Source organism: Ornithorhynchus anatinus, chromosome 19 (assembly GCF_004115215.2).
Source record: "Ornithorhynchus anatinus isolate Pmale09 chromosome 19, mOrnAna1.pri.v4, whole genome shotgun sequence".
NCBI classification, from domain to species: domain Eukaryota; kingdom Metazoa; phylum Chordata; class Mammalia; order Monotremata; family Ornithorhynchidae; genus Ornithorhynchus; species Ornithorhynchus anatinus.
The window spans coordinates 9,774,422-9,796,747 of NC_041746.1; the positions used below are offsets into that span (position 1 = coordinate 9,774,422).

Here is a 22,326-nt window from a genome sequence, read left to right on the forward strand (position 1 = left end):
ACTGCTGTTGTGGCAAAAGGAAACTTTGGGCGAGGGTTGCAGTTTTTTGAACATCCTCTTTGTTGTGAGGCTCTAAATATGGCAAAACTTTGCCAGCTATTTTTTTGTTGTAGATCTATTAATATTTTCAAGGAGTAGAAAGAGAATCTGAGAAAACTAAGAAGAGAAAGAACTGTATAAGGCAGGAGAACCTGGTTCTTAGATCATATCCCTCACTACTCCTTCCCTCTCCTGCATTTCCCTTATTTACAGCATTCAAGCTCTGTAAACCCCATACCACTGCAGAGAAAAGTGTGCATTGACTGCCACTAATGGAGAGATTGTATGATTCATGGCATTTAAACCAAACACACTGCCTAATATTGTCTGCATGCTTTTAATGATCTATAATTGTTCACCCAAGCGCAAATACAATTATTTTAGAATCACTTAATATTTAAAAACAAATGGATAAACCTGTGAAGGCCCAGTGGGGTCATTTCAAGCTATTTGGCCTAGTTAATAAAATTAGAGCAATTGAGAAATCCTCATGCTTTCAAGTAGCTTTTTAAACCATGATCTCTCTGTTTGGAAGGCTCAATATAGATCCAGATACACTTTACAGTGCAAGCACTGGATGTGGGGAGTAAGGATTTAATGTATGCTTTTTATCTTGTCATCATGCAAATCCCTTCAACCCTTTCACTGCCAAACTATAGAAATCCATTACATAACTCAAATAAATGTACACATTTACTTTTGTCCCCGTGAAGGAAAGGGACTTTGTCCAACCTGATTAACTTGTAACTACTCCAGTGCTTAGGACAGTGCCAGACACATAGTAAACACTTAAATATAATAATAATAATAATATTCACTTGCACTTCATGCAGAAGTTTTACAGAAACCTTGTTACCTGGTTCCCCCAACTAGTGGAAAAATTATATTCAAGGCTAAGAATGAAAATTATGTTGGCTGCAAACTAGTTGTACAAAAGACTCAAGCCAGCAGAGCCAGGATGTTCTTTCTGGGGGATAGAAATTGTTTTCATTTTTGTCAACTCTGAGCTGCCTTGTTGATTTTGCTCCTTGTGCAGTAGACCGAACCCTTTAGCTGTTGACAGAACTAAGCAACCTCCAGTTGTGTCAGCAGCAGCTGTCCCTTTGAGCCTCTAATGTCTTCTAACAGTTCAGTGCCAGAAAATGATAAAGTATAATCCCCCAAATCCAGGTCTGAAATGAAAACTCTATTCTATAAACAGTAACCTATTCATCATTCAAAATATTATCCAGTGTTAACAATCCAGATGGTTGCTACTGGAAGAATGTTTCCTGGGTTGATACTGGGTTGAAGGGTAACGCAAGCAAATTGAACCCATCTTATAATTGGCTGAACTCAATAAATTTGAGCTAAATTGAATAATTAGTACTAAACTGTTCTAAGCGAGCAAAGTGGAAATATCTTTTTTTCAAAAAACAAGACTAAGGTGGTTTCCCTTCAGTCATAGTTCATTATTTGCAGAAACATTCGTTGTTTTACCGGATTTGTGACCTTGTTCCATAGTTTTATATAAAGAAAGCACTATAGTTTTTGGACTGGCTATCCAATTTTTGGTCATTTTAGAGTCATGGAATTTTCAGGCAGGAAGTGACTGAAAGAATTCTTCTATTCTGTCCCCTTGTCATCAAACAGGCCCAAATGGAGATTGGATCCTGTTTTTAAAACCTCGCAAAAGGAGATAGTTCAAATGTATTTTCCTCTTGTTATGTTCTCCAAGGAAATTGACAGTTGAAGATAGCTTCCATCCTCCTTATTTAGAATCCATCATATGCTTGAACACCGTGTATTAGAACATCCCTCAAACCTCCTTTTCAGTAGGCTACCTGATCCCAGTTACTTTGTTCTTCTTGCACGACTTTTTGTTTCCAGTTCATTAAAAATTAATTTTCTCTTTTTTGGGGTCTCCTTCAACACTTTCACAAGTTCTCCATATGTTGTTTTAGTCAAAGAACCTGGAACTGGACCTGGCACAGTAAGAACCTTAGTAAGAATCAGATAAATTCAGAGTACGAAGGAAAGTTAATCTGATGCGCTCTGTCTGCTACATTTCTATTTGTATATCTCAGTCACATTTTGAACCTTTTAAAATATAAATTACATCCTACTGTAATTTATGAGTAACTTTATTGTCCATATGAAATATGGCCAAATTTGATAAAATTAAAAGATGTTTCTGACACCACCCACTCAATACAGGTCGCATCTCATTTCCCTGCCCACTTTTCAACTATGATCCTAAAAGCCTTGCTGAGTCTTACCTGCACTCTTTGGTAAATTACTCTCATTTCCTCTCTTTGTAGTATTCGGTTCCTAGTTTAACTCATTTTCATTAATAAGGGATGAGATTTGCTTGTTCTTAACCTCAGCCAAAGCTTTATGGAATAATCCAAAAGTCAGGTTGAAAGCCTTTTTTTACCCCCAGATTATACATTTTTCTTCTTGCTCCTAAATTTGTTGGCAACCTAATGTAAGGAGGAATAATAATAATGTTGGTATTTGCTAAGCACTTACTATGTGCCAAGCACTGTTCTAAGCGCTGGGGTAGATACAAGGTAATCAGGTTGTCCCACGTAGGGCTCACAGTCTTCATCCCCATTTTACAGATGAGGTAACTGAGACACAGAGAAGTTAAGTGACTTGCCCAGGGTGACACAGCTGACAAGCAGCAGAGCCGGGATTAGAACCCACTTCCTCTGACTCCCAAGCCTATACTCTTTCCACTGAGCCATGCTGCTTCTCAGGAAGAGGTTGAAACTTGAGGAACATCATGACCTAGTGGAAAGAGCTCAGGCCTAGATTTCAAGACCCATGCTCTGATTCCAACTCACCCAGTTTCCTGCTCTGTGACCTTGGACAGTTACTTCTCTGTGCCTCAGTTTCTGTATCTCTAAAATGGGGTTAGATACCCATTCCTCCTCCTCAAGCTGTGATCCCCATGTGGGAGGGAGACTGTATCTGATGTATTAAATTAACCCCAGTGCTTAGTACAATTCTTGGCATGTTGTAAATGTTTAATAAATCTTATTACTACTACTAACTGGGGATTATTGTTCTAAATTAGTAAAGATGAATTAGAAAGCACTTACCAAATACCATCATTAAGTATTAAGTTGGTTTTCTTGCAAAATAATAATCTTGGTATTTAAGCACTTAATATGTGTCCTACACTCTTCTAAACTCTAAATTCATCAGATTGTACACAGCCCTTGACCCACATTGGGCTCACAGACCAAGTAGGAGAGAAAAACAGGTGTACAATTTCACTTAGGGATAGTCTCCCCAAGATGCCCCAGTTGTTTCCTGGTTGCTCTGGTGGATCCATTTTACCCCTCCACAGGAATTTTGTCAATTAAGGCGAGCAAGGTGAAGCTACTAACACTCTTCCTCTTCCCTCCTGGGGAGTGGCCATCAATTGAATATATATGCTGATACCAAACAATTCAAAAAATGGAATGGTTAGGAACCTAAAATATAAGGGAATAAGAACTAGAGCTTGTCTAATCACTTTTTAAGGAAGTTTATTATTCCTATGGCCCTAAAGGGATGGTGTCATGAGTACATTCATTCTCAACCGAGCTTCTCACTGCAAAACATCCTTTTCAACCTCTAGAAAAGTGGATAAGAGGGGTGTTACCTGTATGTGCTGTGACAGAACTTGGTGGTTCCTCTGGTTTATGACAGAGCAACACTTGGGGTAAAGGGAATTTCTTTAAGGAAGAGACTTTTTATTGTAGCAGACATTTCCTTCTTTTCAAATTTTTGGCTCAAGAGCTTTGTTCCTTCAGCCATGTCTTTAATTCCTTAAGGAACAAAGCCAGCCCATCCTTGAAACAGGTGCTGCTTGTTCTTATTGTTTATTGTTGAATTTGTTATTACTACTAGGCGGTGACAATGAAAGGTTTATCGGTGTAAATGCATTGAATTATAATGCTAATTTACCGAAAGATTTTTGATGGGTTTATCTCCCATACTTTACACTGAGCAGACCTCTTTATCATGAACACTTAACCAATTTTCAATAGGTATAAGTGGTTTAAGTATTACTTCCTGTTGAATTAGCAGTTGCTGAGCATCGGAGTCTTTGTGCAATCCTGCAATCCACTAATGTGATATTTAATGAGGAGACATCAGTCTGGAGAAAGGTAGTCAATATAAATCAGTGTTTACAAAGTGTGATTAACTCTGAAATATTTCATCAATGCTGTAGTCCCAGGCAGACTCTATGCTAATTACTAGAATCTGCACAGGTTTCAGGGTTTCAGGGGACTTTGACGGACCCTGAGTGCTGCAAACGTGGAGCAGCAAAATTGCAATTATGCTCGGACTGTCTCTGATGACAATTTATGCATTTGGTGTGCTGACCTCCCACTTCCCAAGAGGGCAATAAACAGAATGCATTTTCATTAAGATACTAATGCACTTAATCACAGGGGGAAAGGGTTAGAGAATAACGGAAGACCTTTAAAGTAGGATGTGACAGAGCCCACAGAAAAGATGCTTTATTTTCAAAGCAGTTTCTTTACAAAGCTGTAAAATACCACATATTCTTTCCTGTTAAATGCCACTGATAAGGTACAGTTAAAAGGATATATTGAAATTTTCTAACGTAAATATTTATGCCTATGATCTTGATCATTTTCCACTAACAGATACAGCCATCAGTATAGTAACATTTCTAATGGGATAAGTAATTTGAGAACTTTCTTTGTTCTTTAGCAAAATTGAGTCGTTTCAGCTTGGCTTTATTGGTGGTTTCCAAAAAGCTCCCTAATCTTCCTTCAATCAATCAATGATATTTATTGATTAGAGAGTAAGCTGTGCAGAGCACAGCACTATTTGGGAGAGTACGCCAGAGTTAAATAGTCATGAACTTTCCCCTTGTGGAGCTTACAGTGTAGCAGGGAATAGACATTAAAAAAAATTGCAGGTGAGGGGAGCAACCAGTGTAAGCCCATGTATATGTGTTGTGGAATGGGGGTGGTTGGGTAGGGATTGTCTCTGTCTGTTGCCAAATTGTACTTTCCAAGCTTTTAGTACAGTGCGCTGCACACAGTAAGCCCTCAATGAATGCTATTGAATGAATGAATGAATGAATGAGAACCTGAGTTCTTAGTAGGTATGGTCTCAAATCTATAGGTGATATGGTAGAAAGGGAAAAAATATATTCCATTTGTACCTCCCTTCCAGACTTATCAGTGCCATGGAAAAACAATTGATATATCAATACATTTTAGTATTTCCAAAGGTATAATATTCATTGTCCTTAGTTCCTTGAAACAAATAACTTCATAAATCCCAGCAAATTATTTTTTTTCTCTTCCATCATACATCAGTTTTAGTAAAACCTGTGGTTTGTAAGTCGTTTCATTGTAGTCATTTCATAGATTCTTCTTAATTCGATTAATTCTGAGATAGTATTAGTGTCATCCACATGGAATGTTTCTAACCTGACTTTCTCTGACCCATAGTTTCTTTTCTGAAATATGTGCCACAGGTAACATTGAATACAGCTGTCCAGCCACAAATGAATGTGAAATCACAAAGCGCAGACGCAAATCCTGCCAGGCCTGCCGCTTCATGAAGTGTCTAAAAGTAGGCATGCTGAAAGAAGGTAAGGCTTTTTTTCTCCAGGATCTCCAGTTTTTTCTTGGGAAGGTGGAGTTTGGGAGGCTGGGGAATCTCCAAGGAATTGCAGCAAAACAGAAAAGACGGGAGACGGTGGTAAGTGTTTTCACTTTGGTGGAAGGATTGTTCGCTTATAAATGCTTGATTTCTGGATGAAGGGACCTTGTGCATCTTACCTGATATGCCCCTGAAGACACCAGGAACACCCTGAGAAATCCTTTCTGGCATAATGCCTACTGAAAAAAGGTCAAGGAAAACCCCAGGTGTGTTTGGCTGAATTGCTGATCACAATTATGACTTTAATATCCATATACTTTCTGATTTTTCCTTTACATTTGCTACTATTTTAATTGAGCTCTTTGAACTTTAATTTGAGAAGTTATGAAAAAAAAATTAGCTCCTTTTTTCTGTGCTTTCCACTTAGCCAAATTGCTTTATCCATCCCACAGGTCCTAGGTCATTGATAATTTCAGGAACGAACCCTGTTTACTCTTCTGTTCTTTTCTCAGGTTTTGCGAAACTCAGTATAATATTGCATTATACTTTGCATAGACATTTATAATTACATTCTTCCAGCTTCCTGACATTTAACTTGATTCCCATATCTGGAGAGGGATACTGTTTTAAATGTGGCTTTATGGATAGATAAGGATTTTGGTCTTGTGCAGTGAGCTGGAGATCATGATGCAGTAAATCTATTCAAATGTAAACCTGTTCAATTCAATTACTGGTCACTAATAAAATTTATCGCCTCAATCCCCACCCTGGCCTCAGCGGTCCATACATGCTGGTGGCACAGCAAGCCGGGAAAATTGACAGGCTAAATCTATTTACTAAAAAAAAAAAAAACACAAAAAAATAGTGACAGACCGAAGTAATAAAATCAGGTTTCAGCAGGTTTGATAAGACATCCTTTGCCTTACCTAATAAAACTTTTGATTTAACCTCCCATACACAGCCTCTAGACCAATGGTGACCTGTATTCAACTGCCATTTACTATGGATTTGGAAAGTGGAGAGTTTTTTAAGAATAACTAAAGTCGAGTGAGCCCCGCGTAAGCTTCCTCTCACCAAAAATGTGAAGCAAGGCTCTTGAATTTATTCTCCACAGCACTTCCAAGGGACTAATTAAGGGGAATAAATGTGGCCTGGTGGAAGGAGCATAGGACTGGGAGTCTGAAGGACTGGGAGTTTGGAAAACTTTGTTCTATTACTGGCTTAGCCATTTGTCTGCTGGGCAAGTCACTTCACTTCTCCACATGTCCGTTTCCTCACTTATAAAATGGGAATTAAGTACGCATTCTCCCTCTCCCTTCAACTATGAGTCCTATGAGAGACAAGGGTTATCTCCAATCTGATTATCTTGTATCTACATTGGTGCTTAGCACATAGTAAGCATTAACAAATACTCCCTATCAGTATTTACAATTATTATCATCAAGGACTATGGTGGTAGAATTTTCCTACAAAATCATTGTACAAGTTTTCCCCAATCCTGAAGAACTTCTAGTTGTTGCCCATCAACCTCTGCATTAAACCGAAACTCCTTACCGTTGGCTTTAAAGCACTCAATCACCTTGCCCCCTCCTAACTACTTGGTGACTTTCCTACTATTACCCAGCCTGCACATTTCACTCCTATATTGCCAACCTATTCACGGTACCTCTATCTTGTCTGTCATACCACAGATCCCTCAACCATGTCCTCCCTGTTTGTCTGTAAATAAGACAATAAGAGATCAGTAAATACCACTGATTGATGGTCTTTTGGATATAAATCAATCACTCTCCCCACTTTCAAAACCTCCAAGTAGAAATATCTTGAAGGTAGGAGGAAATGCGAGACTGCAGTGAAGGAGAGAGATCAGGACTGGAGACCTAGATTTGGGAATCATCCACAAAGAGGTGGTAGTTGAAGCCAGGGGAGCGAATGAGTTCTCCAAGGGAGTAGGCGTAGATGGAGAATAGAAGTGGACCCAGAACTGAGCCTTGAAAGACTCCCACAGTGAGAGGATGGGAAGCAGAGGAGAAGCCCATGAAAGAGACTGAAAGGGTGATGCAGAAAGGAGTGGGAAAAGAGGAAATGGGAGCTTAGTAGGGGAAGGCCTCTTGGAGGAGATGTACTTTTAAGAAGGCTTTTGAAAGTGGGAAGAGTTATTCCTTGAATGTGAGGGGGGCGGGAGCTCTAGGTCAGTGGGAGGACATGGGTGCGGGGTCAGTGACTAGATAGATGAGATTCGAGTTACAGTGAGCAGGTTGGCATTTGACTAGCAGAGTGGGCAGGTTGGGTTGTGGTAGGCTACATAAGTAAGATAAGGGGCATAAGGTGATTGAGTTCTTTAAAGTTAATGGTAAGGAGTGTCTCCTTTTACATAAGGAAAATGGAGGGGTCAGGTGCTTAGATATCACTGCCCGAAGAATGACCATGTAGCTTCCTCACTATAGTGAGGTGTACCAGCATAGATAGACTCCTAGGAAATATATAAGCCAGACTCTCAATGTTTATCCTGCCCTGGATTTCCTGGCCAAGGTTTGTCTGAAATGGGTAAGAAAGAATTTTATTCCATAAACCCAGCCATTAGGCTCAATTCTGCATCACATAGCGTGGTAGTATTTGATCCGCAACTGCCACCCAGACATGAGCGATAGTCTTTAATCTATGCTGCCATTCACACATATTCAGTTACCATGTACTTTCAGTGCATTTAGAAAGCCCAAATTAGCGTAATATTAGAAAGGCAATAATACCTTTCCTTATAGCCAACTGCACGCCAGGGGAATTCATAAAAAAAAAAAAATAAAACTCTCTCTCCCATCCCTTGCTACGTACAGAACAGAAACAGAGCTTTTAAGGATGGCAAGAAGTGTTTTTTATAGATTCCCTATCCTGTTTAATTTGGAATGCCATGAACAGTTCATTTTTTATGATGGGAAAAATGATATTCGTCTAATCAATGGGCTTACAGTATGATTGTCCCTATTTGTCCTTTGGAGCTGAAAGGAGGAACCGGGTTTTGTCTAATTGGCTAGATATTATTAGTCTGTCTTTTTTTTAAAAAAAAAAAAAATTCCTGATAGCTTTAGCACTATGGAAAAAAAAATACTTGAACATTTGCTTATGCACTGAAGTTCAGTGACAGCAAAGTAAGTGATAAGGAGCGGGAGAGACAGGCCTGAAAGATGTAGGGCTGTGTTTGATATGGCATCTTTTCCCATGAGCCCTCAGACAAATAGCTACCTTTTGTTCCTGCTCCTTGCCACCCATATAAACATATATCAATATGGCATTGCCATTTGTTGCAAACTGCTTGAGTTTAATATAAAGGGGTCTTGCTCTACATTTGAATAAGAGACATTCTGTAAAGTGCTTCATCAGTTTTAATTTTTGCCTTATTCTATTCCGTATCCCTGATGCAGATATCTGCCTGATCAGTGCTGCAGGGGATGCCACTGCACGTATCTGGATGCAATATCATACGACCTTGTTTACCCCTGGAGCCCAGTTACAACTAATATTGTCCTCTGAGGATGTCCTGATCATGTCTCTGCTCCCTGGGTCCCCCAAGCTAGTGGTGGATGGAAGAGCCACCAACAAGCTTCCCTAAGGCAAGCTGTCTGAAAAGGAGCAAGCCAGCTGGCTTTCCCAAGGTTGATCAATGATGAGAGGCAGGCTGGGTTCCAGGTTCACGAAGCCTCACGTTGGAGAGTAGGTCAACAACTTCCCCAAAGCCAACTAGCTGGCGGAAGTGAAAGGTGCCTGTTGTTAGCCAAATTTCCAAAGTCTGGTGGTGCTGGTAGGGAGTCTGTTGGCTCTCTGGAAACTCATTCTTCAGCAAATAAGCAGGTTGTCGTCTTTGGAGAGGTAAGGTGGTTGAGTGGCGGCTAGACCAACTGTCAGGAACTCTGCACCCTTTTTCCAGCCTTCTCCTGACTTGCTACATAAATTGGTCCAGCATTTACCATTCTGCCCAGATTGCACACTCCAGATTATTGTGTTAAAGCTGATTTCATCTCAATCACCTCAGTTAGTGTGAGGCCCCTGTCAAGTGGTGCAAGATATAAGGGAAATGAGTTTACAAAGGGATGGGACAAAGCTATGGTCGGGAGGGCCAGCAAGAAGCTACCAAAGAGAGATGACCCAAGGAAATTTGAGGTTGCTGAGCCAGGTGGTCCAGGAAGAGATTTGCTGAGCGGAGTTAGGCTTTGCCGATCTTTCTCATCCTCCTTACCATGTTCTATTTGCAGTGTCTCTGCCACTCTCCCACAAAACTGCTGTGTGACTTTGGGCAAATCACATAACTTCTCTGTGCCTCAGTTACCTCATCTCTAAAATGGGGATTAAGACTGTGAGCCCCATGTGGCCCATGGACTGTATCCATACTGATTACCTTGTTTCTACCCCAGTGCTTTGAATAGTGCCTGGAACATAGTAAGCACCTAACAACTACCATTTATTTAATTTTTTAGCTCCCTTGGGATAGATTCATTCCTCAAGAGGAGTGGCCGGTCTGATGATGATTGGTCAGATGTTTCTGAAAAGAAGCCACCATCCCTGCTTTGCTAATAATGGCAGTTTTGATATGGCTGTTGCAAACTGGGGGCTACTGTTGAGAGATGTATTGAGCATGAATTAGGTCAACGGAGAGAGTAGCTTCTAGGCATGTGACAGAAACAAACATGTTTGGAATCATTCAGAGAATGTGTTGAGCATAGCATTTTCTGCCAAAGAGAAAGCAGATCTCAAAGGGGTCAACTTTTTCCTACAACATAATATATTTAATTCTTTTACTGAGTGTTTCAGTTAATGCAGTGCAATGGCAGAACCTTTCTGTCCATGATAACATCCCCAGCAGAAATTCACTTTAAAAATGAATTTATACATTGTCCACAATGAAGCTTTTGCTTCAGAAATGAGGGGAATAATATTTTGAGACCAAGAAACCAGAAGTACCTGCCTTTCTCCCAGGGATGACTAAGTAGTTGTTAAGCATCCTGAGCTTGTCATAACCCAGGCAGTCATTTAAACCACCAGAGAAATCCAGTTCTTTTTGTTAACAAACCTCTTCATTTGCCTAAAGGAAGTGTTCCACCTACAACCCTCTTCACCCACCTTCATCTTCCAACTTCCTTTTGCCTGTTGGAGAACTGATTCCCAAGAGAACACCTCATTGTCCAGTGCCTGACTGAGGGGGAAATGAGATTATATTGCAGCCCCTTGTCTCTGTTAAGCCTAACTCCCCCAAGGATTTTAAGGGAGCTGTTTTTCTGGCTGGAATAAGGTTGATGCCCCACTGTTGCAAGTTCAGAAGCCATGCCTGACCTACTGATCTTTGGGGTTATAAATCATGCAGCGAAGTAGAAATTTGGAAAAGTGAGATTCCTGGGTTGGGTGTGCTAGTGTCCTGGCCTGGAATGGTCCTTTATTTTTTTTTTTAACAATTCCTTTTTCTAGAAATGGACTATTACAGTATATCAGTGGGGGACAAGCATTGTCTAACAGTACCCCCTCAGCTGAGACCATCTTTGTCTTTTGTTCGGTTTACGAGGGTTTCTACGAGGGTTTCTCCCAGGGTACACACATTGTCACTGCTGGCATCCAGGTCACTGTGGGATGTCAGATGATTTCATTTGCAGTGTGCATCATGACCTCCATGGTCTGGAGTCAACGATCTTCAATCTGGAGAAAGCACCCGAATGTATTACATGCACATGTGCAGGATTATCTATTAATTTCCATCAAGGTCATCAATTAGGATCCATATGGAACAGGTGCATGCATGAAAGGACAGCCTCACTTCCAAGTGGTCACAAACCAAAACCAACAGGCATTCAGTTGGAAATCTGTGTATTTGGGTCTGCTAATGAAGTACAACTTCTTGATCATAACATCAGTCTTTAAAAGATTTGGTTGTGTGTTCTATCAGTGAAAATCTGTGTAAAGCTTTGTGAAGCTGGAAGGGGCCAAAATCATTTCCTTTTAAAGCAGTCTTACCTCTGATACCTCACGAGCATCTTTCAAAGCTCCAGGTTAAATCCAGCAGTTCTCTCCCTTGATAATCTGCTGCCCTCTCCTCTCCACAGAGGTCTGCTCTTTCTCCCTATATTTCTTGCAGTCAGAGAATGCAACCAGCAGCTTCAGTTAATACATTGATTTAACTGTAAACCCAACAGGAGACAATGCTGCAGTCAGCTGAACTTTTCAGAGGTCCTCAGAGGCCAGAATCATTTGCACATTGGAAGCAACTAATGGACACTGGGAGCAGTGGTTACTCCAGTGTCTCCACTAGGCCCTTCCTTGATCATATGCAGCAAGATCACTGGCAGAAAATCTGGTGCAGAGTTTCTTCCTCTCTTTCTCACTCATCCATTTCAAGCTAATAATGCCCCTTTGAACAGTTTGGTGGGAAAAAACAAAGATCTCATATTAAGGCAAGCTGTTATTAACTGTGACTCATTAATTTGGGGTTCCAAGGTTCCCATAGCTACTGTGACACCTGCAACATTAAGCAGTGAGCATACATCTAGTTTTCCTATAATGCCACAGGGTTGTGTCCTTGTGGAAGTCTGACTTTGAGGAAGACTTGCATCGTGGTACGCACCATGACAATATCTGAGTGCACTTGAGTAAAACTGTTTCTTTTGAATTTTCTTTCGCTGAGAGCTTTGTGATTGATGGGCCCATAGTTATTGACAAACATTTCTGCTATCGCCCTTGGGTGAGGCATGTAGTGAATGCATTGGTTCTCTCAGAACTGCAGTTACTTGGGAAGTTCCCCAGAGAATATTTGAGTATATGGAGAAAGATTTGGCCAACTTCTTCCTCCCTGATTTGGTCTTCTACCTCATGCTGCTGGTTTTCTTGTTTACTTCATATATATTATCTTTAAGGGTTTGAGGGATATTCTGAGCGTATCAGCCATTTCTCCACAGGCATTCCCCTTTCCACAGCGCTGGAGTCCTATCTGAAACTTTGTCATCTTTTAGAAATGATGCTTTGTTTCCAACTTGGCACCTTATCTTTTCGTGATTCTTGCAAAATACGTGATGTGAGTTTGATAGTCTGATAGACTTGGCCATCTTGAGTGATTTTCACATTATCTCCTATTTGGATCAGAAGTGTCCCAGAAGGCGCTGTTACTCCAGTACTAAGTCATTTCTAAGTTGCATAAAAAATGACAGGCACAGTCCACAGAAAGTCAGCTTTCTCTAAAGCTTCTCTGAAGTACCACTTGGTGCAGCGCACTTTACTAAGCACTGTACAGAGGTAGAAAAATCTGTCAGGGACACGCACAGATGCATGCATACACATAGACAAACGAGGCCTTGAATCACTTGCACATTTTCTCATTTGGCAATTCTAACTTTGTCAAAGGCAGTGGTTCTCCGTCTTGGGCTTAGCATTCTGGGACAACAGTGCTCTAGGGGATAAGAATGAATACTTGAATCCAAAGTATTTGAAACTGTTTCCATTTGTAATTTGTAATGAGTGAATATTCACCAGTGTTTTATCTGGTGAAATCTAGGCTTCACTACAACTTCTCTGGTTCAGGAGATAAGTCAGAAGAGGGAACCAGGAGTAGTAAAACATTCATTCTGGCTTAGGGATTTAATCAGCCTTAGTTTATTCCCCCACCATTCACGTTCCACATCTGGCCGCAGAGCAAAACAACGCAAGCTGTAGCACCCAGGAACTTTGCTGCGTGCTTTCAGTTGTAAGCATTACTCCTGATCTGTCTAAAGAACAGATCATATGCCGCATGTTTGCTCTGAAGGATGTGAGTGAGAAGAGGGGAGAATATTTGTGTGAGAGAGACGGAGAATCAGCTGCATAGAATAGATAACTTGGTTTTGCTTCTCCCTGCTCTCCTTTTTATCTTCTTTCCTTCTCATCCTTCTGTCTTTTCTCCTTTTCATGCCCTGGCAGCAGTACTGAATACTGATGAGACATGATGTGGTGGTGTTAATCCTCCCCCAAGTCTTTCCATTTATGGAATGGAGAGAGGAGGAAAGCGCTTTTCTTTAAGTGCAGAACATCAGACTTGTTATTTACCAGTTGCTTCATTGGTAGATTACATTTATCCCATGGGCAAGTGGGTACCATTGTTCCAGATGCCCTGCCAGGTGAGATGTTTCAGGACCTAATTAAAAGACAAGGAGAGAATGATTTTTAAACACCAGAGTTTAATCAAGTTAGAAAAAAGCATTTGGATGCAGAATGCAAAGACTTGAAATGTTGGAGTGCCTCTCTAGGGAGAATTATGCAGTCAGAAGGCACTTAGAATTGCTCACTATTCATTTCATTTTGTTCTTAGTTTTTTTTTTTCAGTAGAAACATGCCACTTAAAATGCTGGTCCTTTGGAATACGTCCTTTTCCTTTCCCTACCCATCCTCTTCTCCCACCTTCTTGCGGGGTGGTTTTTGACACCTGCCTACAAAAGGCTTCTTGGGAATTTGCAAGTCTTTGGATGTGTTATCTGATTAAATGTATGTATGTGTCTTTAATTCTCATCTGCAGTTGCCCCTTTGACCCTATCTGTTAAAGTGGAGAGGAGTTAAGAGTCAGCAAAGTCCCAGATTCAACCTAGATAACCTGAAGGCTGCATATTTGGACGCCTTAACCCTTTTGTTGACACGTAGCTTCTATGCCTGGAAAGTCTTTGGTTGAACAGAAAACTCTTGTCCATAGGGCCTAACAGGTGAATTTGCCTGCTTCTTGGTCTTCTCACTGTTGTCAGTCAAGTGTCGGCCCACCTTCTGTTATAGACTAGAATGCCAGGAGTAATTCATTGTCAATAGTTGTAATTAGCCTTATCTACCCTTTTATCCGATGCCTGGATTGTGTTACTATTGTGTGACCACTTAGAGTGAGGTTGTGCTTCTTACAGAAGCTTGCTGAAGAGGGCCAAGGGGCTCCAACATTTTTTTAAAGCTTCCTGCACGTTTTGTAGAAGCCCCTCCATAAAGTCAGTTGTCACCAAGCCATTTAATATATCTGAAAAATAATTAGCATAATTGACAAGAATCTTCTTTTCCTGTTGAGGCATGTTTGCACTAACACCATTTTGGGATCTTTACTATTGATCAAAATGTAAGAAATCCTGTCACTTAGAACTAGCAGTGCAATACCCCACCTGAGCACCTAATAAGATTTTACACCTAAACTGTAAACACTTCCTTGCCTGCTAAAGATTCCATCAATAGCGGCATAAAGGGCCTTAAAGTCGTGTGTGGCCTCCATGTCTATCTCTTGTCTTAATAGCTATGACAGTTTACTTACTGTATATAGCACAAATAATATTTTTAAATGGTATCATGCTGTTCTGGAATCGAGGCAAAATCAGCTCAGAACTCAAGTGTAAAGCCTGCACCTGAACTAGCTGGAGCCTGCCAGCCCACTGAGAGCATCTGCCTCGCCTCCACCTCGCTCATGCTGTCTCCTCCGCAGGCTCTCCGATTCTTCTGACTATGAGCATAAATCATCCACCTGTCAGGAGCTCTTGCTGCCTGGATTATGCAATGTGCCTGCCTTCATTTGGAGGTGGTGTGAGCAGAAGATTGCTGCAAATGGTTTGCATTCATTTTAATGCCATTCCAGCATCTCCCTTGCTTTAATGAGGGGATCAGGGTGATGACGACTTTCAAAGACAATGAAAGTCTTCAAGACCCTGGGATTTGCTTTGTGTGGTATTGGCCCAGTTTGGATCTCATTTTCCTCCTCCCTCCCCTCCCAATAAATGAATGGTTCGAAAATTCAGGCAAAGAACAGATTTCACACAAAGCCAGCTGTCCACAATTCTGTTTATTGGCCTTGTAATAGTTCCCTCCAGCTGAGCGATGAAGAATTTAAGAATCCGTCAAGTTTAGTGTCTATCTTTGATTTGTTATCTTTATTTTATATCTTGGATTTTATTACCTCTGGGTTTGGGGGGAGGCTTTTATTTATATTTTGCTTAATCTCCGGTACATGCAATCTTTCAACTTTGTTTTTGGTTTGGGTACTTCTGTCTTTAATTGTTGACTGGTAAACATCATTCAAGCTTTGCAAACAAAAATAGTTCTCTATGTCATAACACCCAATTGTGAAAAGACATAAGGAGGATATGTCTACTTGCTTTTCTGACATACTAGCATAACCTCCAAGAAAAGCTTGTATTTTTACTTTTGGGAAATAATTCTAAGGATGAATATGCATATACGATGCAAATAATGAACAGCACATTATTTTCCTAAAAGAATCTTCTTGACAATTTAGTTGAAGGCCTAAGAAAAATGACCATTTAATGTAGATTAAATTTCCTTAAAAATCATCTATTTTTGATCAAGTGAACCCTCTTCAACTCCCTGGAGATTCACACCAGCAGGGCTAAATTTTCATGAGATCTGAAGGCAGGGAATGATCAGTGAAGAACACTGCCTGGTAACAGAATGCATTAAATTAAACTGGCCATGTACCAATTTTGTTCTGTGCTTTGCTCAGTGTTTAGTACACATTGCTATACTGTGCCTTTTTTATTCTGCCTAAAATATATATTGGTTGCAATAGTAATAGCTTATTCTAAGTTTTCAAGATACTAAGAAAATGGCAGTGGTAGTATTCTGTGCCTTTCTCTGTTCTCTTAATCAACAACTTCTTCCTGTTCATTGTGTAATGCATTCTTAAAGTGGTGGAGTTGGTGAGTGATTTTTAAATCCCTATTGTCTTTTCCCCACTCGCACCAAAAATCAGGCCCTCCCTTCTTGCTCTTCTGCCTCATTTTCCCTGTTCTTCCACTTCCACAGTCAAAGCTAAGAATTTTGAGTTATTTCAGATTACCTAATTGACTTGAGTTGATGTCCACAGAAAGGAGAGATTGCATTAGTGCCCTGTTGATTTTACATGATCCATGTGAGTGACAACATCATCACCCCAGACTCTAATTTACGTTCAGAAAAGCGAGTTTTGGTCATGTGCCCAGTGTGGGATACATGATTAAGAACTTACTATTACAGTCGAGAACAATCACATTGCCGCTAGTGCAGTCATGGTCCGTGTCCATTTCTCCCACTCTCACCAAGGCAGAGAGTAGCCAATTTGAGCTTTGCAGTCTCTGAAATAGCAAAAAGCTGTTGTCTACTCTGGCGAAAGTAATGACTATATTCTTCAATAGGTTCAGACCCCACTTCCCCCTGTCCCCTGCCCAGATCTTCTCTTTTTCCTTCAGTATTAGATTCTTTTTCCCCCTCACTAGATGACCTGGCCTGAAGTTTGTTTATTTTGGGTCATGCTAGCCTTAGAGCTCTGGAACAGTGCCACTGAGATGTTCAGGTTTTGACAAGGTTAATAAGAAATAATTCAATCTTGAGTACACTGTGATCCATGCTCATCAACATAGAATTTTCCTTGATAACAGGTCTTTCTGTAACCCTAAGTGTTGGAGTCTTCTTTCTGTGAATTTAAATCTCCCACACTGAAACTACTTCCAGAGTTGACCGAGGCGATGGCCACCACAGGTTTTTGGCCTAGGGTCCCAGACATCCTCATCCTGGGTCTTGGACAAGACCTGAGAGCTTCCAGTCATGATTGAAAAGATCCAAAATGGTGGCTCTCTGTCCTATCAGCTTTTTGAAGCCTGTCTCCCTCCTAGCCTTCTTACCTACACTAAAATCCTTACTTCTCTCTGGGTATCTTCCAGCTCTTTCAGCCGGTATAATCCTAAATCATTTCCGGAATGTCCACAGTTGCTACTGAGCCTGGGCCCTCAGGGCTCACTTGACCCTGGATGGGTTTAGGAAGTCTCCCAGTTCCCACAGATATGTGTGGCCATAAGGCTGTCAAATTGGAAGTGCCATTAATTCCAACTAGAGAAGGATGACATCGGTTCCAGCAACCCATTGGGCAGTCTAGATGGCCTCCCAGAGGTGTTTCACTACCAACCTCTTCTCTTTCTGTGCCATAATTTTGCATAGTATCTGACTGGTTTTAGCTCAGGTGGTTCTACCAGGAGCAGGCCAGGCTGGGCACAGATTGTTCTCTGGTTCCTGGTCCTTGTAGGGCATTACTTTCCTAGCCACCATGTCAACTATAGAGATGTGGGATGGGAGAAATGGTAAGGAATGTAATGGTGCAGGTGGGCCTTGAGGGCATATCTGGATGATTGCACAGCTCCCTGCTTAGCTTAATTGCCATTCCTTAGGTACCTGTTTCGGCCCTCTCTGCAGCATCACCCTGAACATATACCAGAAGAGATGCCACTGGGTAAAGGAAATCAGCATCCAGCAGACAGGATTTGAGACCTTCTATTAGAGATTTCTTAGTCTACTGGAGGCAACCTAAATTCTCCCCCCACTCTCCTCCCAGTCCTCCCAGTGTTAATATAATGGCAAAGACAGTCTCTTGTTCTACATAAAGCTTCTAATGGGCTCAGCCCCAGAGACCAGGAAATGAATTTCATCATTAATGTTATGTTTTTTGTTTCACTGACAAATTGAAATTTATGTGTATTAAAAAAATAGAAAATAGGGGTATTTGAAGAGTTGAGTGCAAAACAACACTGACAAAATCAGATGAAAAATCTTACCCTTTTATCTATGGAGAAATTAGGTTTATCATCAGAAAAGCATTCTCTTTTCATTTTCTGAAAGGTGCTTTTTGACAGACCCTTTGCAGTGGACGTCACGCTCACAAAACATGCTGTCACAGGGCTATTTGAATATGGTGACAGGCTCATTATCATGTTGAAGACAACTGACAACACTGCTGACTAGAAATGGACAGGCCTGCCAATCAGCTGTTCAAAAGATTGCAGTTGAAATAGGGTTTTTTGTTCAGAGAACAGTGGTACAAATTGACTACATTAATTCTTTTTATTATAGCTGTACACACCGTAGTTAAGGATTTGGGATGGTTTCCATTTGAAACCTCCTTTTTCAGGGGATTTCTTAGTTGGCCTTAAAAATCTGCTTGTGGTTGAATTTGCACCCTGCTGGAAGTCTGCATCAACTAGGATTTTCATTTTAGAATTGAGATATAGAAATATGTTTTAAACATCAATTTGGAAGGTGAAGAGGTAAGGGGTACAATAAATCCAGGCTTAAAAAACAACAACACACAAGAACCTTCTGATACATTATGGCAACTGAGAGCCATGTGGTGTGGGTCTACGTAGGCAGATGAATGGAATTGTGCAAAGAATGAAGGCCGACATGGTTAAGAGAGAGGCTGGGGGAGAAATTACTCTCAATCACAGTAAGTACTTGTTCCCATTGAGCTGATTCTCTGGTTCATGACTTCTGAGGGATCCTCAGCACAGCACAGATCAGTCAAAAATGGGGAGGCAGGGAGAATGCATGGTGAACCTTGCTCCTTTCTGAAGCGGCTTCAAGTTAGGTCGCTCGGGCATGAGGAAGCCGCTCTGCCCCAACTCTCTGCGGCTTTGATAACACACTCTTTTGCGGACACCAGATCACATTCCTGCACAGTGGCAAGATACAACGCTATAGTTTTTCCTCTCTTTTCCTCCACTTTCCCTATATAGATCTGTCCGTTGAGGAGTTCCACCAAGATCTTCATACAGCTCACCCTGCTCTTGCATAATGGAAAGAGGAGGATTGAGTTGTTTCTTATCATACGTTTGGCCCTGTGGAAAGACGCCGGGACTAGGAGACTTAGGAGTTAAAGGCACTTGCATCCAGTGGATGCTCAGTAACTATTACTACTGGTTCTCACTTTAATTGTATTTATTGAGTACTTATTATGTGTAGAGCACTGTACTAAGTGCTTGTACATTCCCTGCCCATAAGGAGTTTATAGTCTAGAGGGAGGAACTTACAGCCTTCTGGGTGATTAGCACTGTGGCAGAAACAGAATTGGATTGGGAAAACTACTCTGGAGTTTTTTTTGACACTTCTGAGTTTGTCGTTGGCCAGATATATAAGAATGACCTCACATCTTGGGCTCTTCTAGCTAGAGCCAGTAAATACAAAGCCAAAATAAAAAATATGGAAAACCTGGGAAGGTGTGGAATAATTCCTCAGTCTTGCAATTGGACAGATCATCTCAGGTACTTCTCTTCTTCCTTGCTGTCTTCTCTTCCCTCAACCGCCATTAATAGCATCATCAACTATGTTTGTTGAGTGCATATTGTATGCAAAACACTGTAGTAGGCCCTGGGGAACATGTGCACACTCAGGGCCCTTAAATTCTCTTTACTGTACCGCGTAGCCTGGGTCAGATGTTGGAAATTCACCAAACGGGAGCAGAGGTAGAGCTTGGCAGTGACTTTAAAAATCCCAACTCTACGGCCACTCCATAAGTCTTACAGAAAAGCTGCAATGGGAGATGAGTTGTGGACAGGTAGAAAAATATGACTGGAAAGAAAGGAGATGGGGAGTGGGCATTTGTGGAAGGATTATTTTTTCTCCTCACCTCCTGATAGGAGGAATATAAATTGTCAGCAGGGTCCTGAACCTCCAAGGAGAATCCTCAGTTACTCAATCCATGGTACTTATTGAACATTTACTCTTTGCAGATCAGTGTACTTAAGAACTTGGGAGAGTACAATACCACAGAGTTGGTGGACATATTCTACCAATAGTCTAGTGGAGGAACTTACTGTCTAATGGGGGATTCTAGTTTTAGGCTTTTTCAAAATGAGCAGTTACTGAGGGTGTTATTTTCCAAATCAACTTGATCCAACCCAAAATGATCATATTAGTCTCTGCTGCATTCATTTTCTGGTAGAGATGACTAGTTAAGTACATTCGACAGTGAACATTTCTCTAGGTGACTGGTCATCCAGTACAACAGTTAGAGTTGAAATGATGAACTCTGAGTAGTCACTATTGATTTGATCATATGCGATGATAAAAATTGACCTCACCATTCTGACTGAGGCTCCTGGTGCCAAGCAGTGTTTCAAGCATGCCCTCTGTTGTTTTGGGAGATAGTTTGTATCCCTCCCTCTGAGTGTTTAGAACAGTGCTTGGCACATAGTAAGTGCTTAACAGATGTCAGCATTATTATTATTATTATGGTTTAGTCCTACCTCTTTGTTGCTATCAGTCTATCAGTCAATCAGTGGTCTTTATTGAGCACTTACTGTGTGGAGAGTACTGTACTATGCTCTTGGGAGGTACAGTGCAGCAATGCTGATAGGCCTGATCCCTGCCTTCAAGGGACTTAAAATTTGGGATCTTTTAAGAGCAACTTGTAATGGAACCGTTTAAAGTCAAAACCTGAAAAGAGCAATAATTCTAATAATTCCTGACACTGGTTCAAGCCAACTCATATGAACTATCTGTGCATAGTTCTATATTATTTGTGTGTTGGAATGTTGGTGGGTGGATATGTTACAGGCACAGTTTTCTCCTCCACCAATCTTTTTTTCCCCTTCCCAAGGGGATATGTTTCAACGCAGGACTCTTTTCTTGTTCTATATTCTGGTGACCTTCAGTGTCTACCATTAATACTCCTGCCATGTCACTGTGTTGTATATTGATTCCAGTAGATCCTAAACTTAGAGTAAATGTGCCCTTTGTGTGCAGTTTTCCTTTAGTATCAGAGACAGGGGTGCTGAATAATCATTTTAGAGCATATCATTGCTATCAGACAGACTGTAAAGCTGAAACCTTGATCAGCTGTCATCAGGGATACTATGGTGCTTTTCTCCTGAGTAGGAGTCTTGACGTCGGGGCCACGGCAAAATTCCAACTTAGATCACTATTTCCTGCCTTTCAGAAATTGATTGGTTTTTAAATCTGCAATTTTTCCCACTTTGATTTTTCTACAACTCTTAGGCATTACTGAGCATTTGCAGAGTTTTAGATTTTTGTATTAGTCAGTGAGCAAACTAACACAAAATGCACATGCTTTATCTGGCAAAGAGATAAAGACAATATATTCACTTATTCATCTTCCCACAATGCTCATTCCAGTTAACCAGAGAAATAAGTGGGTGCCAATATAAATGTTCCCTAATTTGTTTCCCATTTTTATTTAGCAGAAATAAGGTATTAGGGTTTCATTTATACCTGAGGCACTGGATTTACCATTACTTGGCAAAGATTTATTCACTGGCTTGATGCTTGACCTTTTAAGAAACTTAGCCTCTTGGACCTCAGTTTCTTCACCCATAAAATGGGGAAAAGAAAGACTTTTCAATCCTGTTTGGAAGAGGGGCTATATCTGATCTCACAGAGATTGTATCAATCCCAGGGCTTCATAGCAATGTTTAGCAAAGTGCCGTAATTACAATTATGATCATTCCCCTGCTAAAATATAAACTCCTTAAGGGCAGGGATCCTGTCTACTTTTCTGTACTTTCCCAGTAATAATAATAATTCTGGTATTGTTCATTGCTTATTGTGTACTGTGTTAAGCATTGGGGTAGATATAGGAAAATCAGATTGGAAATAGTACCTGTCCTAACGCTGGACTCACAGCCTGAATAAGAGGGAGAGTAGGTATTTATTCCCCACTTTCCTGATGAGGAAATTGAAGTACAGAGAAGTGAAGTGACTTGCCCAAAATCTCACCACAGGCAAGTGGCAGAGTCAGGATTAGAACCCAGGTCCCTTGATTTCAGGTCCTGTGTACTATCCACTAGGCTATGCTCTTTCTCCAGTGCCAAGGACTTAGTAAAGTGCTCCACACAGAGTAAGTGCTCAGTGAGTACCACTGATGAT

The 22,326-nt window shown here is 40.9% G+C and overlaps 1 protein-coding gene across 8 annotated transcripts in view; it reads left to right on the forward strand.

Annotated features, from left to right (window-relative positions):
* The window catches only part of ESRRG (estrogen related receptor gamma), a 465,100-nt gene that overhangs the window by 340,854 nt on the left and 101,920 nt on the right, over positions 1 to 22,326 (forward strand). For all 8 annotated transcript variants that reach the window (XM_029047306.2, XM_029047310.2, XM_029047308.2 and 5 more), the window contains one exon: positions 5,534 to 5,650. In XM_029047306.2, the coding sequence (XP_028903139.1) occupies positions 5,534 to 5,650 (117 nt within the window). The remainder of the gene's footprint in view (positions 1 to 5,533; positions 5,651 to 22,326) is intronic.